Source organism: Neofelis nebulosa, chromosome 4 (assembly GCF_028018385.1).
Source record: "Neofelis nebulosa isolate mNeoNeb1 chromosome 4, mNeoNeb1.pri, whole genome shotgun sequence".
NCBI classification, from domain to species: Eukaryota; Metazoa; Chordata; class Mammalia; order Carnivora; family Felidae; genus Neofelis; species Neofelis nebulosa.
In genome coordinates, this window is record NC_080785.1 from 132559914 (window position 1) to 132586892 (window position 26979).

General features: G+C 40.4%; 1 protein-coding gene across 10 annotated transcripts in view; it reads right to left on the reverse strand.

The window, feature by feature from the left end:
• Positions 1-570: 570 nt before the first annotated feature.
• The window catches only part of MITF (melanocyte inducing transcription factor), a 223516-nt gene continuing 197107 nt past the window's right edge, over positions 571-26979 (reverse strand). For 6 of the 10 annotated variants that reach the window (XM_058728819.1, XM_058728818.1, XM_058728825.1 and 3 more), the window contains 5 exons: positions 22246-22363; positions 19220-19294; positions 13402-13477; positions 9895-10042; positions 571-4169 (listed from right to left, as the gene is read on the reverse strand). In XM_058728819.1, the coding sequence (XP_058584802.1) occupies positions 3768-4169; positions 9895-10042; positions 13402-13477; positions 19220-19294; positions 22246-22363 (819 nt within the window). In that variant the 3' untranslated portion in view covers positions 571-3767. The remainder of the gene's footprint in view (positions 4170-9894; positions 10043-13401; positions 13478-19219; positions 19295-22245; positions 22364-26979) is intronic. The other 4 variants (XM_058728821.1, XM_058728820.1, XM_058728824.1 and 1 more) reach the window with 1 other exon arrangement.

The window sequence follows — 26979 nt, forward strand, 5'->3', positions numbered from 1 at the left end:
TTTAGAGAGGGCAGAAGTTTAAGGTCTAGCTGGGGAATAAAGACATGTTTTGTCTGACACTTCCCAAGTCAAATCCAACATTTATCAAATGATTCCTAAGTGCTGTATTTAAAAAAAATACAGCCAGGAGCTGGCAACCTGGGTATATTGAGCTTTCATTATTGTAAATTTGTATTTTAAAAACCCAGTATCTTTTTCGTAAATATGCAAGGGCTTCTCCGACAATTTCTCTTTTTGTAAAGCCACCTCTCACTAAAACATGTTAAATAAAACTCCTATATGTAAAATGAATTCTTGGCATCTGGGAGTTTAAAATCTCCCCCAAATTCAGAGGGGGAAAAAAGCTGTATAATTATAGTTCATCTGAGTGCAAGTCATAATCAAAAAATGTTTAAAACCAAAAAGTAATATCTTAGAATGGCATTTAAAACCAAAAAAGTACTTACTGGCATTTTAAAATTTCTCATGCAATTTGTTATTCGTAAAATCAGAAGAAAACGTGTGCTACCATTCCTGATAAGGCAAGCAATATTCAAGATTGTCAATTAACTAAAAAAAACTGGCCACCACTATGTGAAAAACCAAATGCTTTAATGAGGCTATCAAGAACAACAGTTCAATTATTTCATTGGATACATTAATATCGATCCATAATATACAGTGCTATGGACCATACAGAAATTATTGCTGCATCCAACAGCAGGTGACTATATTATTAACATTACAGTACCAAGCGTCCGCAAGAGACAGTCATTTGTCATTTTTTTCAAGACATAGGGTTTTTTAATATACTGTTATCAACACCAACTTTTCCCCAGTGCATTTTAAAAAAATATTAATAAGTGCATTCCTTTGTGCTTTATTTTACATCTCTTAACTTCCTATGTATTTTATTGGTTCTTATTGCTTTACTATTTAAAAAACAACCAGAAAGAACTTTGTTGTCCTATGTATGACCAGGTTGGTTGTAGGGTTTTTGGCAAAGTCAAAAGGTTTGGTGTTTCCGTTGCCTTACCCAGAGGCAGGTGGGCAAGTTTGGCATTTTGGTCCCTCCACATGGAGGCCCAACCCCGAGGCACCAGTCTGCTCTCGGGGATGGGGGGAGTGGTGTGGATCATTCTCTCGTCACAAACGGCGACCCCAAACCACCGCTTCTTGGCTTAACTAGTCCCTACAACAAATCCACACTCGATTTGGCAAAAAAGAAAGAAATAAAACCACCCCCGAGGCTGCAGCATTCTCCTGGGCTTACTCACCCGCCAATCCCAGAAATTGTCTCTTAAGAAGAGGGGGATGGGGAAGCAGGCAACAGTGAGCTCAGGAGTTGCGAAAGTCAGGACAGTGGTACAAGATGCCATGCTTCCTCTCAACAGAGCTTTCTATGAGGTCACTTGGCCCTGGTCACCTTCCCTGGGCCAGGGGCTACGCAACCTTGCACCATTTTTTAAGAACCCTCAAAATCAGCTAAAGAAAAGAAGCACCATACCATCGCGATCTTTGACTTCTTCACCGGGCTCCCCTCCCCCCATAGATATATGAAGAGAAAACCAGACAATGCTATGATTGTATCAATGAACACTATGGTACAGTTAGCTGTTCATGCAAATCTGCATCGCTATTCTAGGAAAAGAGCTATACAATTGAGGGGACTGAAAGAATGGGAATTAATTTTCCCTACCCCCTTAAGTAATAAAGCTATAAAACTGATAGCATCATCGATGTCTCCAAGGATTCTCGTTGCCCGACGTGCATGGGAACTATGCAGTCGATTATTTTCATGGAAGCCATCCATTCAAACACCTGACAATCACACCTTCGCTTTGAACTATCCAATACCCATCCACCAATTCAGATTTGATATTTAAACTCGTTTTCTTTAAAAAAAAAAAAAAAAAAAAAAAACCTCCTGAATAAGGTTTCCTGATGAAAGAAGTTGGCACTCTGTCACTAAAATATATTTAATATTAAAAATATCTGAAGGAAAATTGGAAGCTCTTATATTGTCTACATAGGCACCATGCTCCATGATCCTCTTGACTATAGATACCATCTTGAAACTGTCTCCTATATTACAGTTCAGTCAGTGCTAGTCCAAAAAAGACTACTGCTATATTTAAGGCACTTCATTCTGAATGGATATGCTTTATGCCCCTTGCTATTCAATTGTAGGCTGCTACTGAGAAATTCCATTCAACAGCCTGGCTCTTAACACCGTATGTCAGCTGTATAAAACACGTAGGCCAGATAGATTACATGTAACACTATACTATTATTGCATAGGACTACACAAGATAATGCACTGAGACTAACTTACAACGTCGCTGCTTGTTAAAACACTGTTATCAAGTAACAGTAATTTGCCAACACAGTATTACGCTCCTTCAAGAAAATTCAGCAAGTCTGCTGAAATGAACCCCAATTTAAGTGACTACAATGGGCGTATTAACGCTATGGTTATCAGTCTCCAAGAATATTGCTACTTTTATATCACTAAAAATAAATATGCAAGTTTATTCTCTCTAGAAAGCTGGTTTTCACCTATTAATACTACACCTTAAATGTGTGGAAAAAACAGTTCTGAGTGAGACTGTCATATACAAAATATTCGCAAAGCTCTCTTGAAACACAAGACCTTGCATAAAAGTTTTCTTTCACGTGTGTACAAAGAATGCGGAAAACCACGAGTGAGTTGTAAAAATATTGAAACCTTGCCATTTTAAGATGCATACTCTTACAAATTAATACAAACATATGGAAAAGAACGATGATAATAAAGAATCTGTACAAATCAAATGAACAGGAAAACATAATTTAAAAATAAAAATAGGAAAGCTGATTAGAAATGTGCCCAGTTTGGTTTTCTTATCAAAAGTGAAATTGAAGGGGCGGGGCGGGGGGGGGAGAAACAAATAGGACAACTTTCAGGGCTCCTCAATATGTTCCTTTGAGAGGACATGCATTTCCTTTTCAAAATAAAATATAGGTTAGGGAAAACAGAATCACACTCATGGATGAGGGTAACTGTAATCAGAGCAGAGGGTGAAGGACAGCAAGATGAGACCCCATGTTTCAGATCCTTGGTCTCTAACCCTTCAATTTCACTTGCACCTAAGTATGGTAGAGCAGTTACATTTTCTAACCAGACAATCCTCACAAAATTGGTTGCACTTTTTTTTTTTTCTTTTACAGAATATTGTATTGCCTTAAATAGTTCGCAGCAGAAAGACTAAATGGCGTTAGAACGGTACTGGATCTTTAAGGCAGTACCAATGAATCAATACATTTACAAATTAAAAAAAGGGTTAGTGTGGATTTCTTTTCTTCTTCTCTTTCCTCAATCTCTTTCTCTCTGGGTTTCTTTTATTTGGTTGGTTTACATTCTTTCGATTAAACTTGACATTTAATTTCCAAAGATGTCACAGGCATAAAAATCTCAAACCAAGTCTCCCCTGGATAAAAATGGACAGAAATTTCTCTGATGCAAAAATCCTCTTGCTCAGAAAGCTAGAGTCCGGGGTGAATTCAGTTCACAGATACTGCACACTTATCGTACAATACTTTGGAGGCATTTGTAGTTGTAAAATAGAATATACAAGTCCGTTTCACAAAATTCTAAAAATAAAATATATCCTGGGCTATTGATAAAGCATGAAAAAAAATTTTTCATATTAAAGGAAAATTATCAAGAAAACCCCTTCAGGTAAATTATGAAACCTACGAATCAAGAAAGGAAGCAGTTTTGGACAGCGCAGAGCAGGGAGGGCCTGCTAACAAGCATGCTCGGTTTCTTCCATGCTCATGCTGCTCCTTCGGCTGCTGGCTTTGGAAGCTCCGGGAGACACCGACGAAAGGAGTGGGTCAGTTACACCAACGGGAGAAAGAGTGTCATCCATCAGGATGTCTTCCAGTTTGGATCCCATTTTCGTGGGGACGCTATAGGCCTGGTTGCTTTCGGTCCCGGCTCCAAGGTTGTTGTTGAAGGTGATGGTGCCATCTGTGAGATCGAGTGTCGTCGTACAAGGGAGGTCTGCGTGGTGCTGAAGGAGGTCTTGGCTGCAGTTCTCAAGAGCGGGTTCTTGCTTGATGATCCGATTCACCAAATCTGGAGAGCAGAGGCCCGTGGATGGGATGAGAGAAAGTCCGTGAGCTCGAGCCTGCATTTCAAGTTCCTAAAATAAAAGCAAACAATCAGATGCTTAAAAAGGGGGAGTACAAAGGATTTTAGGCAGTGAAAGCACTGTATAGGATACTATAATGAGGCATACAGGTCACTCTGCATTTGCTCCAACTCAAAGGATGTACAACACCGACAGTGAACGTTAGTGTAAGGGGGGGACTTTGGGGGAGAGCGTTGTGCAGTATAGGTCCATCAGTGACAGCAAATGTACCACTCTGACGGGGGATGGTGACAGCTCCAGAGGCTGTACATGTGGGAGAGCAAGAAGTACATGGGGAATCTCTTTGCCTTCTCAATTTTCCTGTGCACCTAAAACTTCTCTAGGGGCACCTGGGTGGCTCAGTCGGTTGGGTGTCTGACTTCAGCTCAGGTCATGACCGCACAGCTCATGAGTTCAAGCCCCACGTCGGGCTCTGTGCTGACAGCTCAGAGCCTGGAGCCTGCTTCAGATTCTATGTCTTCCTCTCTCTTTCTACCCTCCTCCACTCATGCTCTGTCTCTCTCTGTCTCAAAAATAAATAAACATTAAAAAAAAATTAAAAAAATATAAACAAAACTTCTCTAAAAAGTAAAGTATTAAAAAAGAATCAGACATTTAGAGGGAAAAAACCCAATACATTATGAAAACAATTATTTTGTTCTTTTAAATTAATAAATGCTGGGGTGCCTGGGTGGCTTAGTCGGTTAAGCATCCGACTTCAGCTCAGGTCATGATCTCATGGTTCGTGGGTTGGAGACCCATGTTGGGCTCTGTGCTGACAGCTCAGAGCTTGGAGCCTGCTTTGGATTCTATGTCTCCCTCTCTCTCTGCCCCTCCCCCGGTCACTCTATGTCTCTCAAAACTGAATAAATGTCAAAAAACATTAAATTAATAAATACTATTTCTTAAGAGTATAGGAACCACTGATCATATAAGGACATGATTTTTAGGTGGTATATGCATTTCATTATCTATTAATGATAGAGAGACTGAGATATCAATATTCATGAAGATAAATTTTTAAAAACATGAAAATAAAAATAAACATGAAAATAAAATTTCAAAATGTGAGATTAAAGGAAAACATTTGGTAAATAATATAGTTCTGGGGTCCCTCCACTGTGCACACACTTCCAGGACACTGACACATTTTTAAATACCCAGGGAGGGGCACCTGTGTGGCTCAGTCAGTTAAGTGTCTGACTTTGGCTAAGGACATGATCTTGTGGTCTGTGAGTTCGAGCCCTGTGTCGGGCTCTGTGCTGACAGCTCAGAGCCTGAAGCCTGCTTCTGATTCTCTGTGTGTCTCTCTCTCTGTCCCTCCCTTACTCACTCTCTATCTCTCTCTTTCTCTCTCTCTCTCTCTCTCTCTCTCTCTCTCAAAAATAAATAAACATTAAAAACATTTTTTTTTAAATACCCAGGGAAATAGTGCACTACTCTGAGAACTACCAAATTCAAGACACTTCACAGTTTCAGCATTAGGTGGCGCTACACTCTTTTCCATCACATCATAATCCCTGCAAAGCCAAGTCTTCGACAGTTGCTGCGATAAAACAAAAAAAAAAGAATTGCATGAAAATCAAGGAGTGAGACATGAGGGTGGCACTGTCCAACCGGATTCCAAGACTGAAGAAGCTGTGTGGTGGCCAACAGACACATGTATCCCATTAGTAGGTAATGTGGTTATTTAAAAATAAAATAAAAATGCTAGTGTTCTGCTTTCAGTTTATAGGTTTTATAATTTCCAATGGCTGCTAAGTTGGTAGCACCTAAATATTCAATGAGCTGTTTGGACCTAACAAAGAAATGGTCCATATTTCTTTGGTCTAGGACGCAGTGAAAAAATTACCAAGGTACTAAGGGTACCATGAGCTGATGAAGTCTGGGTAGTAGTGACAAAAGTTCTACACAAGTAACTTAGGTTTGAGAAACATCACTTAATTCATCTTATCAAGGCCAAGGGAAGTTTTCGCTTGTTTTTTGTTTTTGTTTTTGTTTTGCTGTTGTTCGTTTGTTTGTTTTTATCTCAAAAGAAAGTTCTTATAGGGAGGGTGAATAATCTCTTTCTACACTTTCTTCACATCCTTCCCATTATGGGGTGAACTGAAAAACTCATAGGTTCAAGTGCTAACCCCAACCCCTCAGAATGTGACTTGGAGATACTGTTTTTGTTTTAATGTTTATTTATTTTTCAGAGAGTGAGAGAGACAGAGAGAGAGAGAGAAGAGCAGGGGAGGGGAAGAGAGAGAGGGAGACAGAGGATCCAAAGTAGGCTCCACACGGTCAGTACAGAGCCCAATGCTGGGCTTGAACCCATGAACTGTGAGATCATGACCTGACCTGAAGTCGGATGCTTAACCAAGTGAGCCACCCAGGTGACCCTGGAGATGCTTTTTTTAAAGAGGTAATTAAATTAAATGAGGTCCTGTGGGTGGGTTCTAGTCCAACATCCAAAAGGACCAATGTCCTCCTAAGAAGAGACTCGGACACAGAGACATACCCAGGGAAAACGCAAGGAAAAGGCAGCCTCTAAGAGAAGTACAGAAAAACCAACTCTGCCCACATTCTGACCTTGGCTTTCTACCCTCCAGAACCCTGAGAGGCTATGTTTCTTTGTGGTGTTTAAGCCGCCCTGCCTGTGGTATTTGTTATGGCAGCCTGAGCAGACTGACGCACTTCCTAAGTGTCACAGCCTCGCCTCCCCTGGTTCCTTACCTCAAAATGCCTTCCAAGCAAGCTCTTTCCATTCTTAGTGATTTTCCCTGGACCCTCTTAGGATGAACCCAACTGACTCTCGATGAGCATTCTGCTTCTACATGCCGAGGCGATCCTTTCTAAGCTTGCCGTGTACCCTAACGTGATACTGACAGAAAATAAATCTGAAGCAAGTCACCTTGCCTCATGAAGGAGGGAAGAGTAGCCTCCAACGTGGCCCGGCCATCCAATCTCTGCCCACGAGCCTCGAAACACATGTTCCTGAAAAGTCACGTTCAGTCTGTAGTCAAGATCATTCAATTTGCAAGATCGTTCTCTGGATGCATGACAAATAAGAGATGGGAGCCTGAGATGTCACCCAAGTATGTGCATGTTCCTGTGCACAATCTCCAGAAACACAAGTCTCTCCAGGCATCATTTTAAAGCCTTGGGCTCTTTAATAAAATTACAGTTCCAATGATACGAAGGCTTCAAGCTCTTTCTTCTGTGAAAATTTCTGCATGCATCACTTAGAGCAAAAATGAAAAGAAGCCCTTAGGCCCAAGCTGAAAACAAGCACTATTGTAAATCTACACCAACATGCTAATAAGAACAGCTCCCCACACATGAAGATCGTCTTTAAAAAAAACAAAAAACAAAAAACAAAAAAACAGCTGGATTAAAAGAGGCAAACATCTTACTCTGATCTTTTGTTGTTTAATTAAAAATGTTTATCAGCTGATTAAAGCGTTACTTAGATTTCTAAATAATGTGATAAATCTCATCTGGAGACCACAGGCTCACTGCATGGCCGTGCTTTCCTAATTAATAACGTTTTCCGTGATAGGCAAAAGTTCGAAAGGCTGCCTCACAGGGTCACTGGAAGAAACCCAAGACATCATCACTGTGGAATTTCCAATCCACACATTTCACAATATTCCATTCCACATGAAGAGACATGTTGGGAAGCTTAAAACAAAACCTAGCCACTCTTTCAAAACAGTTCCTGTGTTTTAACATTTCTAGAAGGAAATAACACATTAGGAGGAGCTGTTTTTATAAATGGGAATGTTAAGTTCAAGAGAAAAAGACGTATGGCTACAAACTGAAGAGATCGAACATGAAGCAAACAAAAACCAAAAAAAAAAAAAAGATCATAAAAAAAGGTATCTTCAAATGACAAGCAATCTCTACTGCACTACGGACATTCTAAAATGCACCCCCTAGAGGAGAATCGTCTTCTGCCACCCCGACCCAGGGCTGAAATGAAAGAAGTAACATTCATGGAAATGTCAGTGCTGTGGGGCATTCAAAAGATCGGAGACTATTACTATAAATGAATTACTCTGTTAAAGCGGTTCAATGTCCAGGATTAACACCGCCAGCTGAAACACAGCGCTGTCTGAAGGGTCAGGCTGTACTTTGGTGTTCCACAAACAGTTGCACTGGGCACCTGAAAAAATGGTAAAAGGCAGGTCCATCTACTCAAGAAGAATGTGTTCTGTTAATTGCTTCTTACTGGTGGCCTGCACGCAGAGTCAGCAGGTAAATGAGAATCACTCCTGCAAACTCCTTTGGTCATTGGGAGAGCCCGTTGTTCTTTCTCTTCTTCAAGACAGTTTCAGAGGAAGCTATGTTTACACTCAGCATGAGAGACCAAGGGCCTAAGAGAAGTACCAAGAGCTGATACTACAGAAAGACTGTCCCATCTCACACTTCACACTTGTACATAAAGTCAATACACAGAATGACAGATGAATTCCACTCTTCATTAAAATTCGTATTTCTCCCTCTAAGAATGAATAGTGTAAGTCACAGACACATATAGTATAACTTCACTATCTGTAACTATTTCTAAAATTTGTATCTTGAGGATAAGGTCTTCTGGATGTCCTCAAGTTCCCTACAAACATGGGCTTTGACCATAGACTGCATAACTCCACCAAATCCTAAGGCATCTTGGCATTCAACAACTATACTCAGTTCTCATTATTTGAGGTAATTATTGCGATAGACTGAATGCATCCCTCCCCTCCCGAAAACTCATTTGTTGAAATCTAATCCCTAATGTGATATGTCTGGAGGTAGGGCTTTGGACTGTGATTAGGTCATGAGGGTGGAGTCCTCATGAATGGGATTTGTGCCCTCATAAAAGAGACACCAGAGAGTTCCCTCCCTCCACTGCCATGTTAGCACCCAGTGAGACTACAGACTACAGTGGCCTATGAAACAGAAAGTAGGCTGTCATCAGACACTGAATCTACCTGCACCTTGATCTTGGACTCTGAGTCTCCAGAATTTTGAGAAATAATCTTTGTTGTCAAAGTCACCCAGTCTATAGTATTTTTGTTACAGCAGCCCAAACAGACTAAGACAGTCACGTTCTATGAAGTCACTCTGAACCTGATTTAGTAGATACCAAATGATTATTCCCAGAGGAAATATGGGGTTAGGTTTCTGTGAGTGTCCAGCCACAACATTTCATCAACTGATCCATAATGCAACCTTATTTTAGGTTTAAAGAGACCTTATTTAATATATAACATTGATGCATTAACATCAAACTCACAGCCAACAGCACTGCAAGTCACATATGAAGCAAACTTATCTCCATAAGACACAGCACGGCCTTCTCGTGCTTTGGACACCAGACAACTTCAGCACTACACTTGGGGGCTGTTTTAAGCAGCAAAATTCACCCATGAAACCCACAAAAATGTGAAAAAAGCATGGGACTAACGACCACAAAAAGGATGCTTGTTTATAGTGTGAGCTGAAAAAAGACAGCAGGTCAATGCCTTGTTCAACCTTAACTCAAATCTGCCCCTCTGAGCATATCCATCAATAACCATGAAGGCACCCCAAACGTGGATCTTGGAGTTACAGCAAATTTTTAACGAGTAGGCAAATTCGCAAATTGGGAATCCACGAATAACGACTACCTACTGTACGAGGATCATGTACGTCAAGTCCCCCATGGCTTGTTACACAGCCTCCCCTCCCAACCTCCAAGTCAGTGGCACTTCGTACGTGCCCATACCTGTATCCTGAGCAACAAGTGCCGGTTGGCATGCTCCAGTTTCTTCTGTCGGGTTTCAAGTTCCTTTGCACGTTGCTGCTCTCGTTGCAACTTTCGAATATAGTCCACAGAGGCTTTCAAAATGGTTCCCTTGTTCCAGCGCATGTCTCTGTAACCAAGACAGAAGAGAGCAGCCTTTCTCAGGACTGGAGGCACACTGAGGATCCATGATGCAGTGCACTCCATTTCTAAAGGCATGGTAACAATGGCAAGCTGATGACAGCTGTCATTCATCAAGTGCTTGCCATGTGCCAGATGCTGTCCACCCACTTCTTATACATGATCTTAACCCAAACAAGTGCCTTGAATGGGAGGGACGTTGTGCACGTGTTGAAACAAGACACTCTTCACCTTGCCCTTGGTCACACAATTACTATAGGGTATAGCCAGGACTTAGATTTAGGTCTGTTGATTACAATAATCAGTATTCTTAAAAACTATATTAAATAGTTAAAGGTTTCTAGGACTACCAATGTTAACTCATTCAGACAGACAGAATAAGCTACAGTTAAAAAAAAAAATTCCATGAGATCCTACTACTTGACTGTGTGAAGCATAAAAGATGTATCCTTGGATTTTCTCATGAATATTCATGACAAGTTATCTAACCTCTCTCTGTGTCCCAGTTTCTTCATCTATAAAATGGTGATACTACACATGTATGAGCAGCCTCACAGGTATGTTACTAGAATATAAGGAAGCTTGTTACCTGAAGGTGCTACGAAAAGTTTAGAATGCAATTCAAATGATGGAGCAGGCATTGTGGTAAGGGCTCAACATGAGAATTAACATGGCTACCTTTAAATACCTTTTACTATGGGGGTACATTTTAAGGTGTTTTACAGCTCATTTAATCATAACTACCTCAATGGCTAGGCACTGATATTATCCCCATTTTATGGATTGGGTAAAAAAAGGCACAGAGAGGTAAAGGGCCCAAGGCCACACAGCTAGGTCACACAGTAGAGCCAGAAAGCCTAGAGAATCTGGCTCCAGACTTCCATGTACTAAACCACAATATCGTTCTTCCTACGTGGCTGAGGTCTTACAACAAGCAGACTAGGTAGGAATATTCTGATCCAACCCCCCCACCCACCCCGCCTTTTTTTTTTTTTTTTTAACAGACAAGGAAAATCAAGTACAAGAATTCAAGCATCTTCCCCAAGATCACATATCTAGTAAGGGACTGTTTTGGAATTCAAACCCAGGCAGCCTGAGCTTGGTGCCTTTCAGTTTTTAATCACTGTAGCTGTAATGCACTCATATATAAGGAAATTAAGAACACCATTAAAATGTAGGTAAAAGTGAGCTGAAAAATTTAGAGCACTCTCAGAAAAATAATTAAGAATGAAATTATAATTACATAAATGGTATTTCTGTAGTACTTTAAATTAATCAGAGCTCTTTCACAGTGTTCATGATGATGATGACGAGGACAATGAAAAAAAAAAAAAAAAAAACGACTTAATGTATGAAAACTCTCCTACCCCATTATCTATAGCTGCTCAAGGCAGATTGAAGTATCAGCTGGGATGTGTGAATGGAGAGCCATTAAAACAAGCCACCAAGTAATTGATCCTCATATGGATTAGATGAAGAACAAAACAGAAGTTCTCCCACGAGAGGCAGACTTATAGCCCCTAGAGAATTCCCTGAGGTTTATCCCTGGGGTCTGAGCACCAAAGATGGCTACCCAGGGAGGTGTGCTGAGATAGAGGGAGCACAGACTTGTTTAATATTCAGGGCTGAGGTCAAAGTAACCAACATTTGAGCAGCCAGAGAGGAATGTAACCATAATGAAAGATGCCTCAACTAGACCAGTAGGTTGAAAAACCCATGGTGAAACACGTGAGCAGCGACTCAGTTTTTAAGAAGTGACTATTTCAACCAATTATCTCAGGTTTTGCTTCCTTGTGACATCCAATGAATCAGGCTTTTAGGCTTAAAGGAAGGGTTTTCAAACTTTTTTTTTCTTGTAATGAGAGCAACCCTTTTTCCACACAGAACTGTATAAAGATTCCCAATATATAAATCAGCGAAAGCAGATCTGCTATAGGGGAGGAGAGCGTGTGGGGCTAAGACCCTGGTTCACTAGATTGTGTCTCTGTAGCAGCCCCAGAGCCTGTTCCAGAAACCTGGTAGGGAAAAACTCCCATTAGAGATTATAGTCCATTTATCTTAAAACAATGCCTACAATTAAAGATCGTTATCAGTTCAGATTATAAACACGTAAGTATTCTAATACAATAGAGAAAGAAGATATGCAAATAGAGGCTTTCACTGCAGCCCCATAATTTCATAATGTTGCTAAAGAGATTCACATGCTACAGTTTAAAAGAATATGCTAAAAAGTGAAAGCTGATAAAGAACAGGAAAATGGGAATTCAATTTCAACTATCATGCAAGACTGACTATAGGAAATGAAGGTCGCAGCCCCTTAGTAGGATAAATTTGTGCGGCAGAACTGAGAATTTGAATGTTGTGAGTTTCAAAATGGCTTTTCCTTGAAACCTGGCAAAGCAAAATGTGGATGATGGAAATTGTGCTTGAACATTCATCAAAGCCACCTTACAATGCGCCATGATTTTATTTTATTTTGTCACAAATTCCCTGACAATAACGTGAATAGCAAATTTAATAAGGCTTGCATGAATAATGCTTGATTTCATCTTTACATTTTATTAGGTAGCTAAAAGGTTCTATTCAAAGGCTAATTTCAGACAATGCCACTGGGGGTCATTAAAACGTATACATCCTCCTGCCTCTTACATCAAACGGGCCACTTTCTAGTAGATAAAAATTGTGTACTTGTTGTCCTACTTGCTGACACAGTAGGAAAATTATCTTTACAACTGTTCCCCATCTGAAACGGGGAGGGGGGTGGCGCGGGTGGGAAGGTGGGCAGAGACTGGATGGAAGCTGAAATCCAAATCTGCTGACCAGTACTTGAAAGAATTTTAAAAAATTATTTTTTTCTAGATCGGTAAAGCATATAAAGGGCATGCCAGTTAAAAAAAAAATTTTTTTTTGACCTTATGGCTGTTGAGTGTTAGACGTGGAGTCTCCCATACCAGCCCACAGATACTGTTGAGCTCTCCAGCAAATGGTCAACAGCTCTTGCTTGAACAGCTACTGAAATCTCTATCCTGCAACCATTAAAGAGAATTCTTCCAACAGCTTGCTGATCATTTGCCAAGGAGTCTCAGATTTCAGAAAGCCACCTCCTCGTATCCAAAGCTGAAGACCTTATGCCCAATAACCCTTTAATACAATTCAGTTCATTTCTCTCAAAATTTTAGTTTGGCCAGACTAACAAGGAAAGGGATAACTATACCAGACGTGGAACCAATGGTTCAGGGGGGTGCTTCCTGACTCTGGTTTTTAGAACTGTGCCCTTTCTGCAACATATGAATAAGCATTAAGGTCCCCAAAAATATACAATGCAGATTAACATGGAATTGTACTCACGGATCATTGGACTTGGGAATCAAAGTACCTAGTTCTTTAATGCGATCATTTATGTTAAATCGTCTTCTTCTTTCAACTTCAAGAAAAGAGGACAGGAAGGGACTGTCAGTAACAGCACCACATACACATGTAGCATATCTCGTTAAAGCCATGTACGCATTAGCCTGGCCAGCCCAAGGCTGTGTTTCCGGATCTGGGTTTCCAGATACTATCGTGGTTTTGGGACTGAGGTTCAAGTGCTTCCAAACAAATGAGTTACCTTTGTACAGAACTTCATCATTTACAAAGTGATGAGACTGTAATTTCTCCTTTGATTCTTGTAACACCCCGACACTGGAGTTAAGTATCCTCAATGATAAATGACAAAACTACTTTGGGGGATATTAGGGACTTGACAAGGGTACCCAGGAGCAAGTGAAAACAGCCTGAACTCAACCCTGACCATTCAGACTAGGGGCAACCAACATTTTCTACAGGGCCAGATAATGAGGACTTTGGGCTTTGAGGGCCAAACTGGCAAAACTGAGGATGTTATGTAGATACTTATATAACGAAAGAGAAAATAAGTTCCCTTTGTTTATTGACAACATTCAAAATGTGACAATATTAACTGGATACTTTTTTTTTTTTTGCAATGCCAGTTGACTAACAAGAAGTGCTGGATGCCAGAAGTTGGATTTTATATAATTCTCACATATCACAAAACATTCCTCTTTTGATTTTTTTAACCATTTAGAAACATAAGAAACATTCTTAGCCTACCGGCCGTACAAAACTCCCTGCCCTAGGCCCAGTGTTGCCCAACAGATATATACAATGTGAGTTAATTCCGTAATTTAAAATTTTCTAAGTAATCACATTGAAGAAGTAAAAAGAAAGAGGAAAAATTAATTTGAATATCTTGTTAAATCCAATGTACCCATCCTTTCAACATGTAAGCTATATGAATTGTAACTAAATACTTAACATTCTTTTCTTTGTACTAAATTTTTGAAATCCAGTGTTTATTTTATAATTTTTAAAGGTTGTATTCATTTTGAGAGAGAAAGGGCATGAGCAGAGGAAAGGGCAGAGAGAGAGGGGGAGAAAGAGGATCCCAAGCAGTCTCTGCACTGCCAGCACAGAGCCCGATGGGAGGCTCAAGCTCACAAACCGTGAGATCATGACCTGAGCCGAAATTAAGAGTCTGACGCTTAACTGACCGAGCCACTCAGGCGCCCCGAAATCCAGTGTGTATTTTATACTTACAGCACATCACAATTTGAACTAGCACATTTCAAGTGTTCAATAGGCAGATGCGTTGAGGGGATACAGTGCTGGGTAACACATCCTAGAAGTTAAGTTAAGCTTGTTTAACTACACCATGAGTCCTAACAGCGTCCCTATTTTATCATTCAGTTGCATGTGTAGCTAAATTATCATCTTCTTTCGGGAGGGCGAAACAGTAAAGCATATGGGTTAATAAATGTTTCTAATTTACCTACCCGGGCAAATACATTCCAAATAACTTAAGGTCTAATAAATCAGATTAAAAAGTTAACATTTTACTTTAAACATAATATAACCTAATACACATTTATATTTGACCTACTAGCAGTCCATACGTTTAGATACATGATATATGCTACTTTCCCAACACACCCTGTATTTTTTCTTAGCAGAGGGATCCCTTCTATGATTAAACCAGGCATTTAAAATACTGCCTTACCATTAAATTTTTATAAAACAGATACACTGATACTCACTGGTTCTAAAGAAGGAATTTTAGGACCTCTGATCTGGTAGCTAACCTTCTCCAAAACTAAAAGCATGACATGCTTTCTTACTTTTCTAAGCATATAACAATCAGAAAAATTCAAACAGCACTGAAATGCATAACGTGAAGTAAAAGTTTCCTATGATCCAGATACGACCACTGTTAAGTTTCTTATATATCCTTTGTGATGATTTTTATTCTCTAACCAAGCTGCCTGCCCAGGGCACAGTTCTTGGAACTCTTCTTCATCTATATTCACTTACTCGTGATCTCATCTCGTCTCATGGTTTTCTATGCCACACAAACACTGATGACTCCCACAGTTGCATTTCCAACTTAGATAGGTCCCTGAAACTCCAGACTTGTATGTCCAACTACTAGTTGTTTCCACAGGGAGGTCTAATGGGCAGCCCCAAGAGTCCAAACACAAGCTCCTGTTCTTCCACGCTCAAACGACTCCACCCACAGCCTTTCCCACCTCATTTACTGTAACTCCATTCCCCTAGTTACTTAGGCCAAAACCTTGGAATCAGTTCTACACCTCTGTTCCTCTCACATCCCACATCGGATCCATCATCAAAGTCTGTTGGCTCTATATTCAAAAGATCTACAGAATCCGCCCACTTTCAACCTCCACTGTTACCTGAGAGAAGCGACCATCATCTCTTGCCTAAGGATTACTGCAATTCTCCTAACTACCATCTGTCACCCACACCCACTGCTTCCTACCCACTCTGGTCTATTTAGACCACAACAGCCAGAGGGATCCTGTTAAAACCTAAGGCAGAGCATCCAACCCCTTGCCGAAAACCCGCCAATCATTTCCCACCTCACTGAGACAAAAGCCAGGTCCTCAAGGATCTGGTGGGCTCCCATCCTTGTGACCTCATGCTCTGCTCCTCTCCCTCTCTGACCACATCTTCTGTCGTGACTTACCTCTGTCCCACCTCCCGTTAGCCCTACTGGCTTCCTGCAATTCCTCAACCAAACGAGATCCATTTCCCACTTTAGGACTTCATACTGCTGTTCACCCCGAGTGGAACACCCTTCCCCAAATATCTGTATGATTCTGCTCTCACCAACCTCAGGTAGTGCCTCAGATTTACCTATGAGCCTTCTCTGACCACCCTATTTAAAACTGAACCACCACCTCGCATGCCTATCCTGACACTCTATCCTGTTGCCTGTACTTTCTCGCCTCATAGAACCTTCAGCCATCTGCATATTTCATTCGTTTGCTTCTGATGTAATATATAATTTATGATAACATAACATAATATAATAATTTAATATACTATAATATAAACAAAATGTTTTATATTAAATGTTGCATATTATATGTTATGATATATATAAACAAATGAAATATGCAGATGATAGAAGGTTCTATGAGGAATATATATATATATATATATACACACACACACACACACATATATATACATATATATATACATATGTATGTATATATATATACACATACACACACACACACACACACACATACTTAGTGTATTCTTTTTACATACTGAGATAATAATATGTATATTATCTGCCACTTAACTCTTCTCACTCAGTAATATATTGTGGCTATCCATGTAAATCAGGTAAAAAAGACCAACCCCATTCTTCTTAAGAGACACTGAGTATCCTTTATAGGGATATACTGTAATTTATTTACAAATATTCCACTGATGAATATTTAGACTATGTCTAATTTCTCCCTCTGTCAATGGTATAATGAATATTTTGGCCAGTGCTCACATACACTTTTTACTCCTATCGTGGTTTTTGTTCTGTACTGAAAACACCACCTTAATGTATTCGTTTGCTCATCTATTGGGTCTGCCCTTGAGTCAAATGGAAGCTCATAAGTGAGAAGCCTATCTGTCTAGTTCACTTCTGTAGAAAAATGCCTCAGACATAATGAGGGCTCAGTAAATAGTTATGAGTAAACAAATGAATGTATTATTTTGCACATTTTGGCAACTACTTTTACAAGGTAAGTTCTTAGAAGAGGAAGAGCTATGTCAATGGACAATCTAACCTTGAGTATTCATTTCTTTTTTTTTTTAATGTTTATTTTTGAGAGAGAGGGTGAGAGAGCATGCACACAAGCAGGAGAGGGACAGAGAGAGGGGGGACAGAGGATCTAAAGTGCGCTCTGCGCTGAGAGCAGAGCCTGACGCCGGGCTCGAACTCTGGAGCTGTGAGATCTTGACCTGAGCCGAAGTCAGATGCTTAACCAACTGAGCCACCCATGCACCCCTTGAGTATTCATTTCTAATGGTTAGATGAGATTTTAAGATTTTTTTTTATAGACCTCAGAGTATGACCTAATCATGTTTATATTTTACTGACAACCCTAAACTTGAGAGTTCAGATGTCTATGTAAAGGTATTGTTTTTGACAAGATCCAACTTCGTTTTCCACAGGTCAGTTAGGTGGAGTTTTGGGTAACGCCTGATGATCTTAATTCTAAGTTATATAGAAAGAACAAATGTCTTAGAGTACAATTACTTGGAAGCCAGAGGAGATCTTAGAAATATTACTCCCAATCTTTGGGTTAAAAGGAGCAGAGCTTCTCCCAGCTGAAATGGGAACTAGGAAGGACAGTATCTATTAAAAGAAAGAACCCATCCCCTCTGGGACCCAGCGATTCCTTTTCTCAGTACCTGACCTGGAGAAAGAAACTCCCCTGTACACAGACAGAGTGGCGCGTGTGCAAATGCTCACTGTGGCATTGCTTAGAACAGGGAAAAACTGGGGGCACCTCGGTGGCTCAGTCGGTTAAGCGTCTGACTTTGGCTCAGGTCATGATTTCACAGTTTGTGAGTTCAAGCTCCATATTGGGCTCTGTGCTGACAGCTCGGAGCCTGGAGCCTGTTTCTGATTCTGTGTCTCCCTCTCTCTCTGCCCCTTCTCTCGTGCTCTGTCACTCTCTGTCTCTCAAAAATGAATAAACATTAAAAAAAAAAAAAGTACAGGGAAAAGCTGGAAGTAATTTCAACACTTAGCAGTAGGAGAATCACTCAATTTCACACAGCCATGCTATGGAATACTATACAACAGTTTTTTAAAAGGAGACAGACGTACACTAACAACTGCAAAGGTTCTTCAGGAAAGGCTGCTGAGTATAAAAAAGCAAACAGCAACAAATATGGATAACATGATACTGCTTGTGTTAAAACAGACACCAAAAAGCCCACTATTTATTCTCGGTGTGCATGTGCACGTGTGTGTATTCTTAAACACATGGGCAGAGACTGGCAAGATCAACAACAAATTGGAAAAAAGAAAAAAGAAAAACAAACCAACAATGATGACTTTTACGAATCAGAGAATTCTAGCTTTATTCTATCATTTTAAATTCGGGTCTAATTCTATCATTTTTACCACAACAAAGTGTCTATACATAACTTATTACATTCTTAAAACTCAATTTAGGAAGAAGAGGACAGGAGGCCAAAAGATGAAAAATTATTTTTAACTGTGCAGCCTCTTTTACTTTTGTTTATGAAACAAAAACCTTAAGTTCTCATAGGAAAAAGCTTAAAGATTTGATCAAGAGTAAATTAAATGTGTTTTTACATGTCAGGAGACTTTTTTTTTTTTTTAAGTCACAAGTAAAGTCAGAAATTTGGGAGGGTACCTTACCCACTGACTCCCCTCCAGGTGTTTTATTTTTTTTTCTTTCAAATCTCACTGGAGAAGGTGATCCCATCATCCCCTTTTGTTAATAAGTTCCAGTGTGAGCAACACTTATAATTGGGTAGTTGGGGATCAAGTCTCCCTCTCACCACACACACACACACACACACACCATTACTATAAACAAGTAAATACTTTTCAGAATACTGGAAAAAATTCAATTTGACTGGAGATAAAATATGGGGAAAATATATATTACTTTCTCTGAAAAACAATTTTTCTTCCATAAATTATATCTTCATAACAGCTATACATTGAAATGTATTTCCTCCCCTGTAAGATTTCAAACAATTTTGACATAAGGGGGAACATCCACTCCAATCAAATATCATGAACGTAAAACCAACTTACTCAAGTTGTGATTGTCCTTTTTTTGCCTCTCTTTGGCCAATGCTCTCGCTTCAGATTCTGTGGGAAAAATACACGCTGTGCACGTGAATGAAGTAATTAGAAACTGGAACGGTTCAAGGCACACAATGATGTCAACTACAAAACACCTCATTTTCTAAATATATAGAAGCTTATCCGACGAGATTCTAACAATCCAAAGAGGGTTTTTCAAATTACCATTCTTAAAAAGCTTGCATTTTTTCCAAAGCAATACTTACGAAATAAATGCAAAGACTTGGCTTCTACAAAATGGTAAAAGACCAGTAACAAAGATGTCTGACACACTACAAACATACAAGAGGAAAAATAAATAACCAGAGAACTAGGGAAATTTGCAGCTGATATTCTATTATCAGGAGTGAAATTTTCTTTTCATGCAACAGAACTTTGAGGTTATTTCTTTGAGGCCTTTGTAACATTGACATAAAAAACTGGGTACAGAAGCTATTACATTGGCTCTCTAACTGACTGGTGGAAATGGACTCATTTTTTCAGAACTGGAAGCCAGGTTCCAATAGAACCTGCTGGAATGAAATTATGATCCTTAGGAGCAACTATTTTCCTAGTCTGGGTTTATGAAAACAAACAGAGGAATAGGGTACTAAAGCATGTGGAAGCAGCTCTATTGGAAAAGATGTATTTGCATAGCAACTCTTGTGAGTTCTCTGTGATGAGGGATTACTTTGCACCCTTCAGGACAGCAAACCAAAACAAGAGAGAAACAGTCCTTTGACTAATCCCGGGATTCTGGAACCTTTGTTATTTCCTTTTCAGAAGAGTTATCTGAAAGATTACACTACCTTAACTCAGAATCTTACCCCAAAATAGAAACCTTTTTAGCATAACTCATAGCCACTAAAGTATGTATGTATGTATGTATGTATGTATGTATTATGCATGTATTATTATGTACAAATAAATAATTCAGAAGCTAAATTATTTCAACTGGGAAGTTCAATCCAAATGATTTTCTATTTGTTTCTCACATGAGCATTACAGACAACTTTAATTCATACACCCTCCACTTCACTATCTTTTGTTTTCTCACTTTATTTCTGCCCCCCCTCCCCCCCGGCCTTTTTTTTTCAGTTTGCCAGCCACACACCATGGTTTTCTGCCTTCCAATTTCAACCCACTAACTGTGGACCAGCTTTGGCCAAGGCAATCCGGTGAACTTCTCTACCATCTGGTAGCTTCACCCACATCCTCCCCAAGGGGGTGGACTCTTGGCCTGAGGGGTGGGGGAGGTTCTTTCTCAAGCCTGGATACCCCCTGCAGCCTCAGGATCTTCTTTAACATATCATCCTAAGTAGCTGCTAGCCTGTGTTTGGTTAACAATTCTATATTTTAAACCTCCACTGTTCAAATCACCATGTGGTCTCTGCTTCCTGACCAGAATCTAACACAGGTGGGAAAACCAAACTTAAGAAAGGTATTTTTTTCCCTGTAGATCAGATCTGACTCCTAAGCTTTTGGCTACATCATACTCCTGCTCCAACTAGCAATGTTCAGAACCCTAATTCCTGTCTATTTTTCCTTTTCCTGCCTGGAAAGGTCATTTTCTACGATAGAAAGTGATTCTGGAAGTGTATACTTCATTATATCTGCTTACTTTCTTTAAAAAATCAACGTTTACCCCTTACCTATTTGTCTCATTCCCACCTGTTGCCTCTGTTGTTTTCTTTTGTTTTTGAAGAAGCAAACACATAATTCAAAACCCCACTTTGCACTTAAGTTGTAAGAATTCTGTTCATGTCACGCTAACCACATTTTATCATTACTTAGTATAGATCTCAGCATTATTTTCTAAGAACTTCATGACACTGTTCCTTCCTGGTAGGGTTCCTACTTTTTTGTTGACTTCCGATGAGTTTTAATATTAATTAGTTTTATCCTTTATTTAAAAAAAAAATTAATGTTTATTTATAGTAGAGAGAGAGCACAAGTAGGTGAGGGGCAGAGAGAGAGAAAGACAAAGAATACGAAGCAAGCTTCAGGTTCTGAGTTGTCAGCACATAGCTGATGTGGGGCCTGAAGTCACGAACCTCGAGATCATGACCAGAGCCAAAGTCGGACACTTAACAGACTAAGCCACCCAGGTGCCCCAATTAATTATCTCTTTTAAACCAAATCAATGTTTGTTTTTCCAAATGTCTTTCTCTTGCCACTATCTTCTGAGATATTTTTTTAAAAAAGACACCCTTGAACAAATAGGAATTTTTCGCACCAAATATATTTTCCGTATTTTCAGCATGTTCACGTAATCCTGCAAGATGCAAGGACCAAACATGAAAAAGGGGGATAAGGTGAGGGCCATAAAATTCAGCATGATAGAATGCCAGTTCTAATGTCATTTCATCATGTTTTAATGGCCAAATGCTCTCCCTAAAGCGTTAAACAAAATGGTGAAACAGGTAATTTCACACTTGCCCCAGGAACAAACAATACCCATTGCTTGGTTTTATAATCTATTTTTTTACTCCGTGTAATAAATCTTTTGCATGTGACTTAGCAAAAATAACAGGAGGCATCTGAAGATGTTAAGAAATTCATTCTTACCCTATCCTGACAACTGTGGGCTTGAATGTATGTCCAACAAAATATCTGCCCAGGGTTCTCAAACGCAAATGCTTCTAGGGGCTTAGCACAAACACCAGATGGGTTAGAGACATCTGATCATTAAAAATGTTGCCTAGTGCCCCCAGCCCAAAGGGGACAGCAGCCAAAGACACAATGAGGGGTGTCATGGAGTTCTAACAATGCCATGGAGTCACAGCAGTCCCAATTCCCAGTACCTCAAATACTGGAAATTTCCAAGTATAAATCTTCCATCTTAAAATATTGCTCAATGTTTTCACCACCGCATAGACCTAAAAAAAAGTATGTCTACGAATTGGCAAGAGTCTGGAGGTCACAATTTTGAGAACTGTGTTTGTCAGGAAATCAACAGAAAATCCCCAGTAAGAGGCACTCTTGCCAGGATTTACCTGTGAGCTCCCTTTTTATGTTGGGAAGGTTGGCTGGACAGGAGTTGCTGATGGTGAGGCCTGGGGGTGGCAGTCCTTGGTTGCCATAAAGATCAATCAGATTTCCAGAGACAGGTAACTAGAGAGAGAAAAATAGTGATAGAAACAAACTGTTGAACAGCTCGTCATTCAGCTAGAACCCGTATCGATTCCGGACTTTACTTAAAAGAAACGGTAGGATGCAAAAAAGTCATTTTTTTAAAACAGGAAAGCACGACATGTTTACTTTTTCACTCACTCAGAGACATGGTCACCTTAGCTCATTCCCTTTGAGAGAAGGAAGGACGCAGAATCTCCTACCCATAAGATGGCTATATTACCAGCTTATACGTACATTTTGAGCATGCAGACAATGGATAATGTGGCAAACTCACTATCTAGCACATCCAGGGGCATACGCTAAATGTTTAGTAAAGGTCGGCTATTACCGTAAAACAGGGTTCTGTGTGGCATGACTTTTTCACCAAAGCACATTTTTAATCAAAGTCATTTTTTCCGTCCCTCTCCTTTTTATCTCTCTTCACCATAAAGAGCACTTTTGCAGCGGAAAAGCACTGAGAAGTGTTTTCTATTGGCAAAGAAATGGTTTCCTCATTGCTAAAGAAGAGCTATTTTCCTTGAGAGTGAAATCTTTCGCAAAGCCACAAGAGGGAGCCCACTGACTTTAATAAAAGAACAAAACATACACTACAAAAAAAAAAAAAAAAAAGGAAGTATTTAGCCTTCTCTACCTAGCTTAAGAGTGTTTTTCTCCAGTTCTGAGTTGAATCATTTGAAGTAGTGAACTTATTTCTGCCCCCAGTGCTGCTTTTCCTGTACTGAGTTCACTGGAAGAGTCTGATGTGCCCGTTTTTGGGCACAAGAGGGGCCCCGGACATTTCCTCTTCCCACCGGCTGAAATAAAGTTCTCAACTATCACTCTGGGGACACAGTTAAGTGACCTCACTTCTGCCACTGCAGGAACTCCCCATTCCCAGCTTAATTCAAACACTTCCTGTAAACTATTAACACCGTGTAAGAAATTGATCATTTAACCCTTCCTGTCCTTGACTATACATTCTAAGTTTTACTCCACATCTGAGAAAAGTGAATGTTTACTGACCAAGGGGCTCCAATAAAGATGATATTGAAGATTTCACCTTTCATTTTCTCCAGTGGCTACTAACATACAGATAAAAATATCTCACAAAATAAAGATAGAAATGTGTTTCCCTTCATCGGTAGCCTTCGACCATCTATCCACCATGGCTTCTAAGTATGTGCTCTATGAAATGAACCCCGAACTAAACCCCAAACGAAAGAGATGGGGGAGGCCTGTACTTTCTGGCAGGTAAACAAGGATACCAGCTCTAATATGACTGGGGCCTGAGGGCAGGGAGGACAGACAGATCAGCAGAACACCTCTCTCTCTTTTCCACTCAGTCTTTTGCTTCTTTTTGAAGGCAGGATGTATGTTATGTATATAAAATGTAATATATATATATCCCATTATACAGATTCATATAAACAATGTGCTGTGATAACTTAAAATGTCCTTGAACCACAATTCAAGCCCCTCTAGCTAAGAACCTGATCAAAAGTGACTGTGATTATTAGCTGTCATTTTACTAAGTGGTTTTATTTGAAGTAGGTCACCTTCTTAGGGTCAGTCTCTTCCTGTGTGTGCTCAGTCGTACTCCTGTCCAACTTAAGACACCAGAAGGAAACGGGTGCAAATCTCTCAGCACAGCACTGTAAAGAGTTAGAGCATCAAAACTTCTAAAGCTGCTATGACATCTCATAACCCCTCTGGATTCCTCCTATCTTTCCGGAGTTTCAGATTTTTGAGGAACTACTGAGTATTAATAAACTAAGGATGTGGCTTTATGGGCGCCTGGGTGGCGCAGTCGGTTAAGCGTCCGACTTCAGCCAGGTCACGATCTCGCGGTCCGTGAGTTCGAGCCCCGCGTCAGGCTCTGGGCTGATGGCTCGGAGCCTGGAGCCTGTTTCCGATTCTGCGTCTCCCTCTCTCTCTGCCCCTCCCCCGTTCATGCTCTGTCTCTCTCTGTCCCAAAAATAAATTTAAAAAAAACTTTGAAAAAAAAAATAAACTAAGGATGTGGCTTTAAAAATTCAATGCAACAAGCTAAAAAAATATATTTCCATTCCTCTAGAAATACAAATCATATCTATTATATTTTCAAATGCAAACTGTAAGCAACACGTGCAATTGTGTTATTATGATGATTTGTTAGGGAAAATTAATAGACAAGACATACATAGAGACCTTTAAAAAAAATCTTTAAGTCACCAAAGGATTTACAGTGAACAGATATCTGATTATAAGCTTTTCCAGGACAAGAACATATTTTCTAAACATATTCTAAAGGAAAATGTGTGTACATATACCAAATAAATGCAGACTCACATGGAAGGGAGGGAGGGAGGGAGACAGAGACAGACAGACATGGAGCAAAAGAAACAAAAATTGGGAATGAGACAGAGACAAAAACTCAGAGTAGGGGTGGAAACAGGAAGAGAGAGACACATGTGCATACGGGGAGAGAGGTGGACAGACAGATGGAGAGACATGCAGGATGGCGGTGGGGAGAAAGAGAGCAAGACTGGGGACCCCCGGAGAGAAATGGATTGGGAGGGAGCTGAAAACTCCAGAAAAGATTGCTGTGAATGGCAGGGAGTGACAGTGGGGCCCGCCAAGAAGGGAGATGAATTAAAATCTCTAGAACAAGACGCCTTATCGGGTACTCCACTGAGGTCAGACATCATTACTTCCAGTCCCCAGAACGGCTCATAAGTGTCCATCTACTTCTCTGAAAGATTTCCTGCTCTAGCTGCTTTTCCAACACTTGCCGAACAGGAGCTGGCAGCATGTACCTTGCCAGAATAGTTTGCTGGGGACAGTTTTTTGTGTGGGGTCCTACTCTGGGCCAGGTACAGAACTAGAAAGGCACTCTGTGGATGTCACCTTAACGGCTTTTATGGCAGAAACACCATGGGGCTAGCTATGTGTGAACAGAGCTTTGTGGTAGGAGGTTCATATACTATATTAATAACAGTATTGGGGGAGGGGTAGTGTCAACCTGTTGATAAACCAATTAGAAAGTGCAATTTTCAAGTCATCTCCAACTGGATCTAAGCAAATAAAAACCTAGTTGCTCACTAGCCAAGTATGGATGCTCAAATTTACACATTAGTAGTGCAGCCATTCATAGGCGGGCTTAGGAGCCAGAGAACTAGCTTAAAACCTGCCTGTGTTACTGACCTGCTGTGTGATATTAACCTCTCTGAGGCATGGTTCCACCTCTGAAGAGTGGTGATCACATCACCCATCTCACAGGGTTGTGTAACAATTAGAGGTAACAGGGGGTGAAACACTGTGTTTAAGTGATCAGTACACTGCCAGGTTTGGTAATATTATGATTTTCTACAAAGTACTGTATTCCCAATCCGCTCTAAACTTTGATCAATGACACCACATATGCCATGTTAATTACTATGTAGCCTGTCAACCACTGTACCAATTTTGCCAGGCTGCAGTGCAAATCTAAATATAGGAATCAAGGGAACTACAGGGCTGTATTAACGGCTCAGTGTTCAAACCGAGGCTTCTCCACTGGGGACCCCCCCCCCTTCTCCGAGGGGATCTGTCAACTTCTAGAGTTATTTTAGGGTGTGATAACTGGGGGGGAGTGGAGGGTATCACTGGCATCTAATGGGTGGAGACTGGGGATGCTGCTAAAAACATCCTGCAATGAGCAGGACAGCCTCGTAACAAAGAAATATCCATCTCGAATGTTAGTGGGGCTGAAGCTGAGAGACTCCGCCCCTAAATGGTGCCTTATGTTGTTTGTGTTAATGGCTGTCATTCGTTGAAACTACTAAGTGGAAGGTTGATTACACATCATTCTGGGGTGCCTGGTTGGTCAGTTAAGCATACAACCTTGGCTCAGGTCATGATCTTCCAGTTTGTGGCTTTGCACCCCACGTCAGGCTCTATGCTGACAGCTGAGAGCCTGGAGCCTGCTTCGGATTCTGGGCGTTCCCCTTCTCTCTGCCCCTCCCCCGCTCGTGCTCTGTCTCTCTTTCTCTCAAAAATAAGTGACATTAAAAAAAATTTTTTTAGGGGTGCCTGGGTGACTCAGTCGGTTAAGCATCCGACTTCGGCTCAGGTCATGATCTCACAGTCCGTGAGCTCAAGCCCTGCGTCAGGCTCTGTGCTGACAGCTCAGAGCCTGGAACCTGCTTCGGATTCTGTATCTCCCTCTCTCTCTCTGCCCCTCCCCTGCTCATGCTCTGTCTCTCTCTGTATCAGAAATAAATAAAACATTTAAAAAATTTGTTTTAATTTTTTTTAAATAAATACAAAAATAAACATGGCTTTCTAATTACAAATCGGCCATGCATATTTAAGAAAGGATTCTGTGGTTCCCCTTCTGGGTTAGAAAAACTGCCCCATGAACATAGCCAACATTTATAATTAGGGCAAAATAATATCTTTGAAGCTAAGGAAGTGGAAGAGGCATCTTCTGTTAACATGGATATGTCGTGGGGCGCCTGGGGGGCTCAGTCAGTTACGCATCTGACTTCGGCTCAGGTCATGATCTCATGGCTCGTGAGTTCGAGCCCCGCGTCGGGCTCTTTGCTGACAGCTCAGAGCCAGGAGCCTGCTTCGGATTCTGTGCTTCCCTCTCTCTC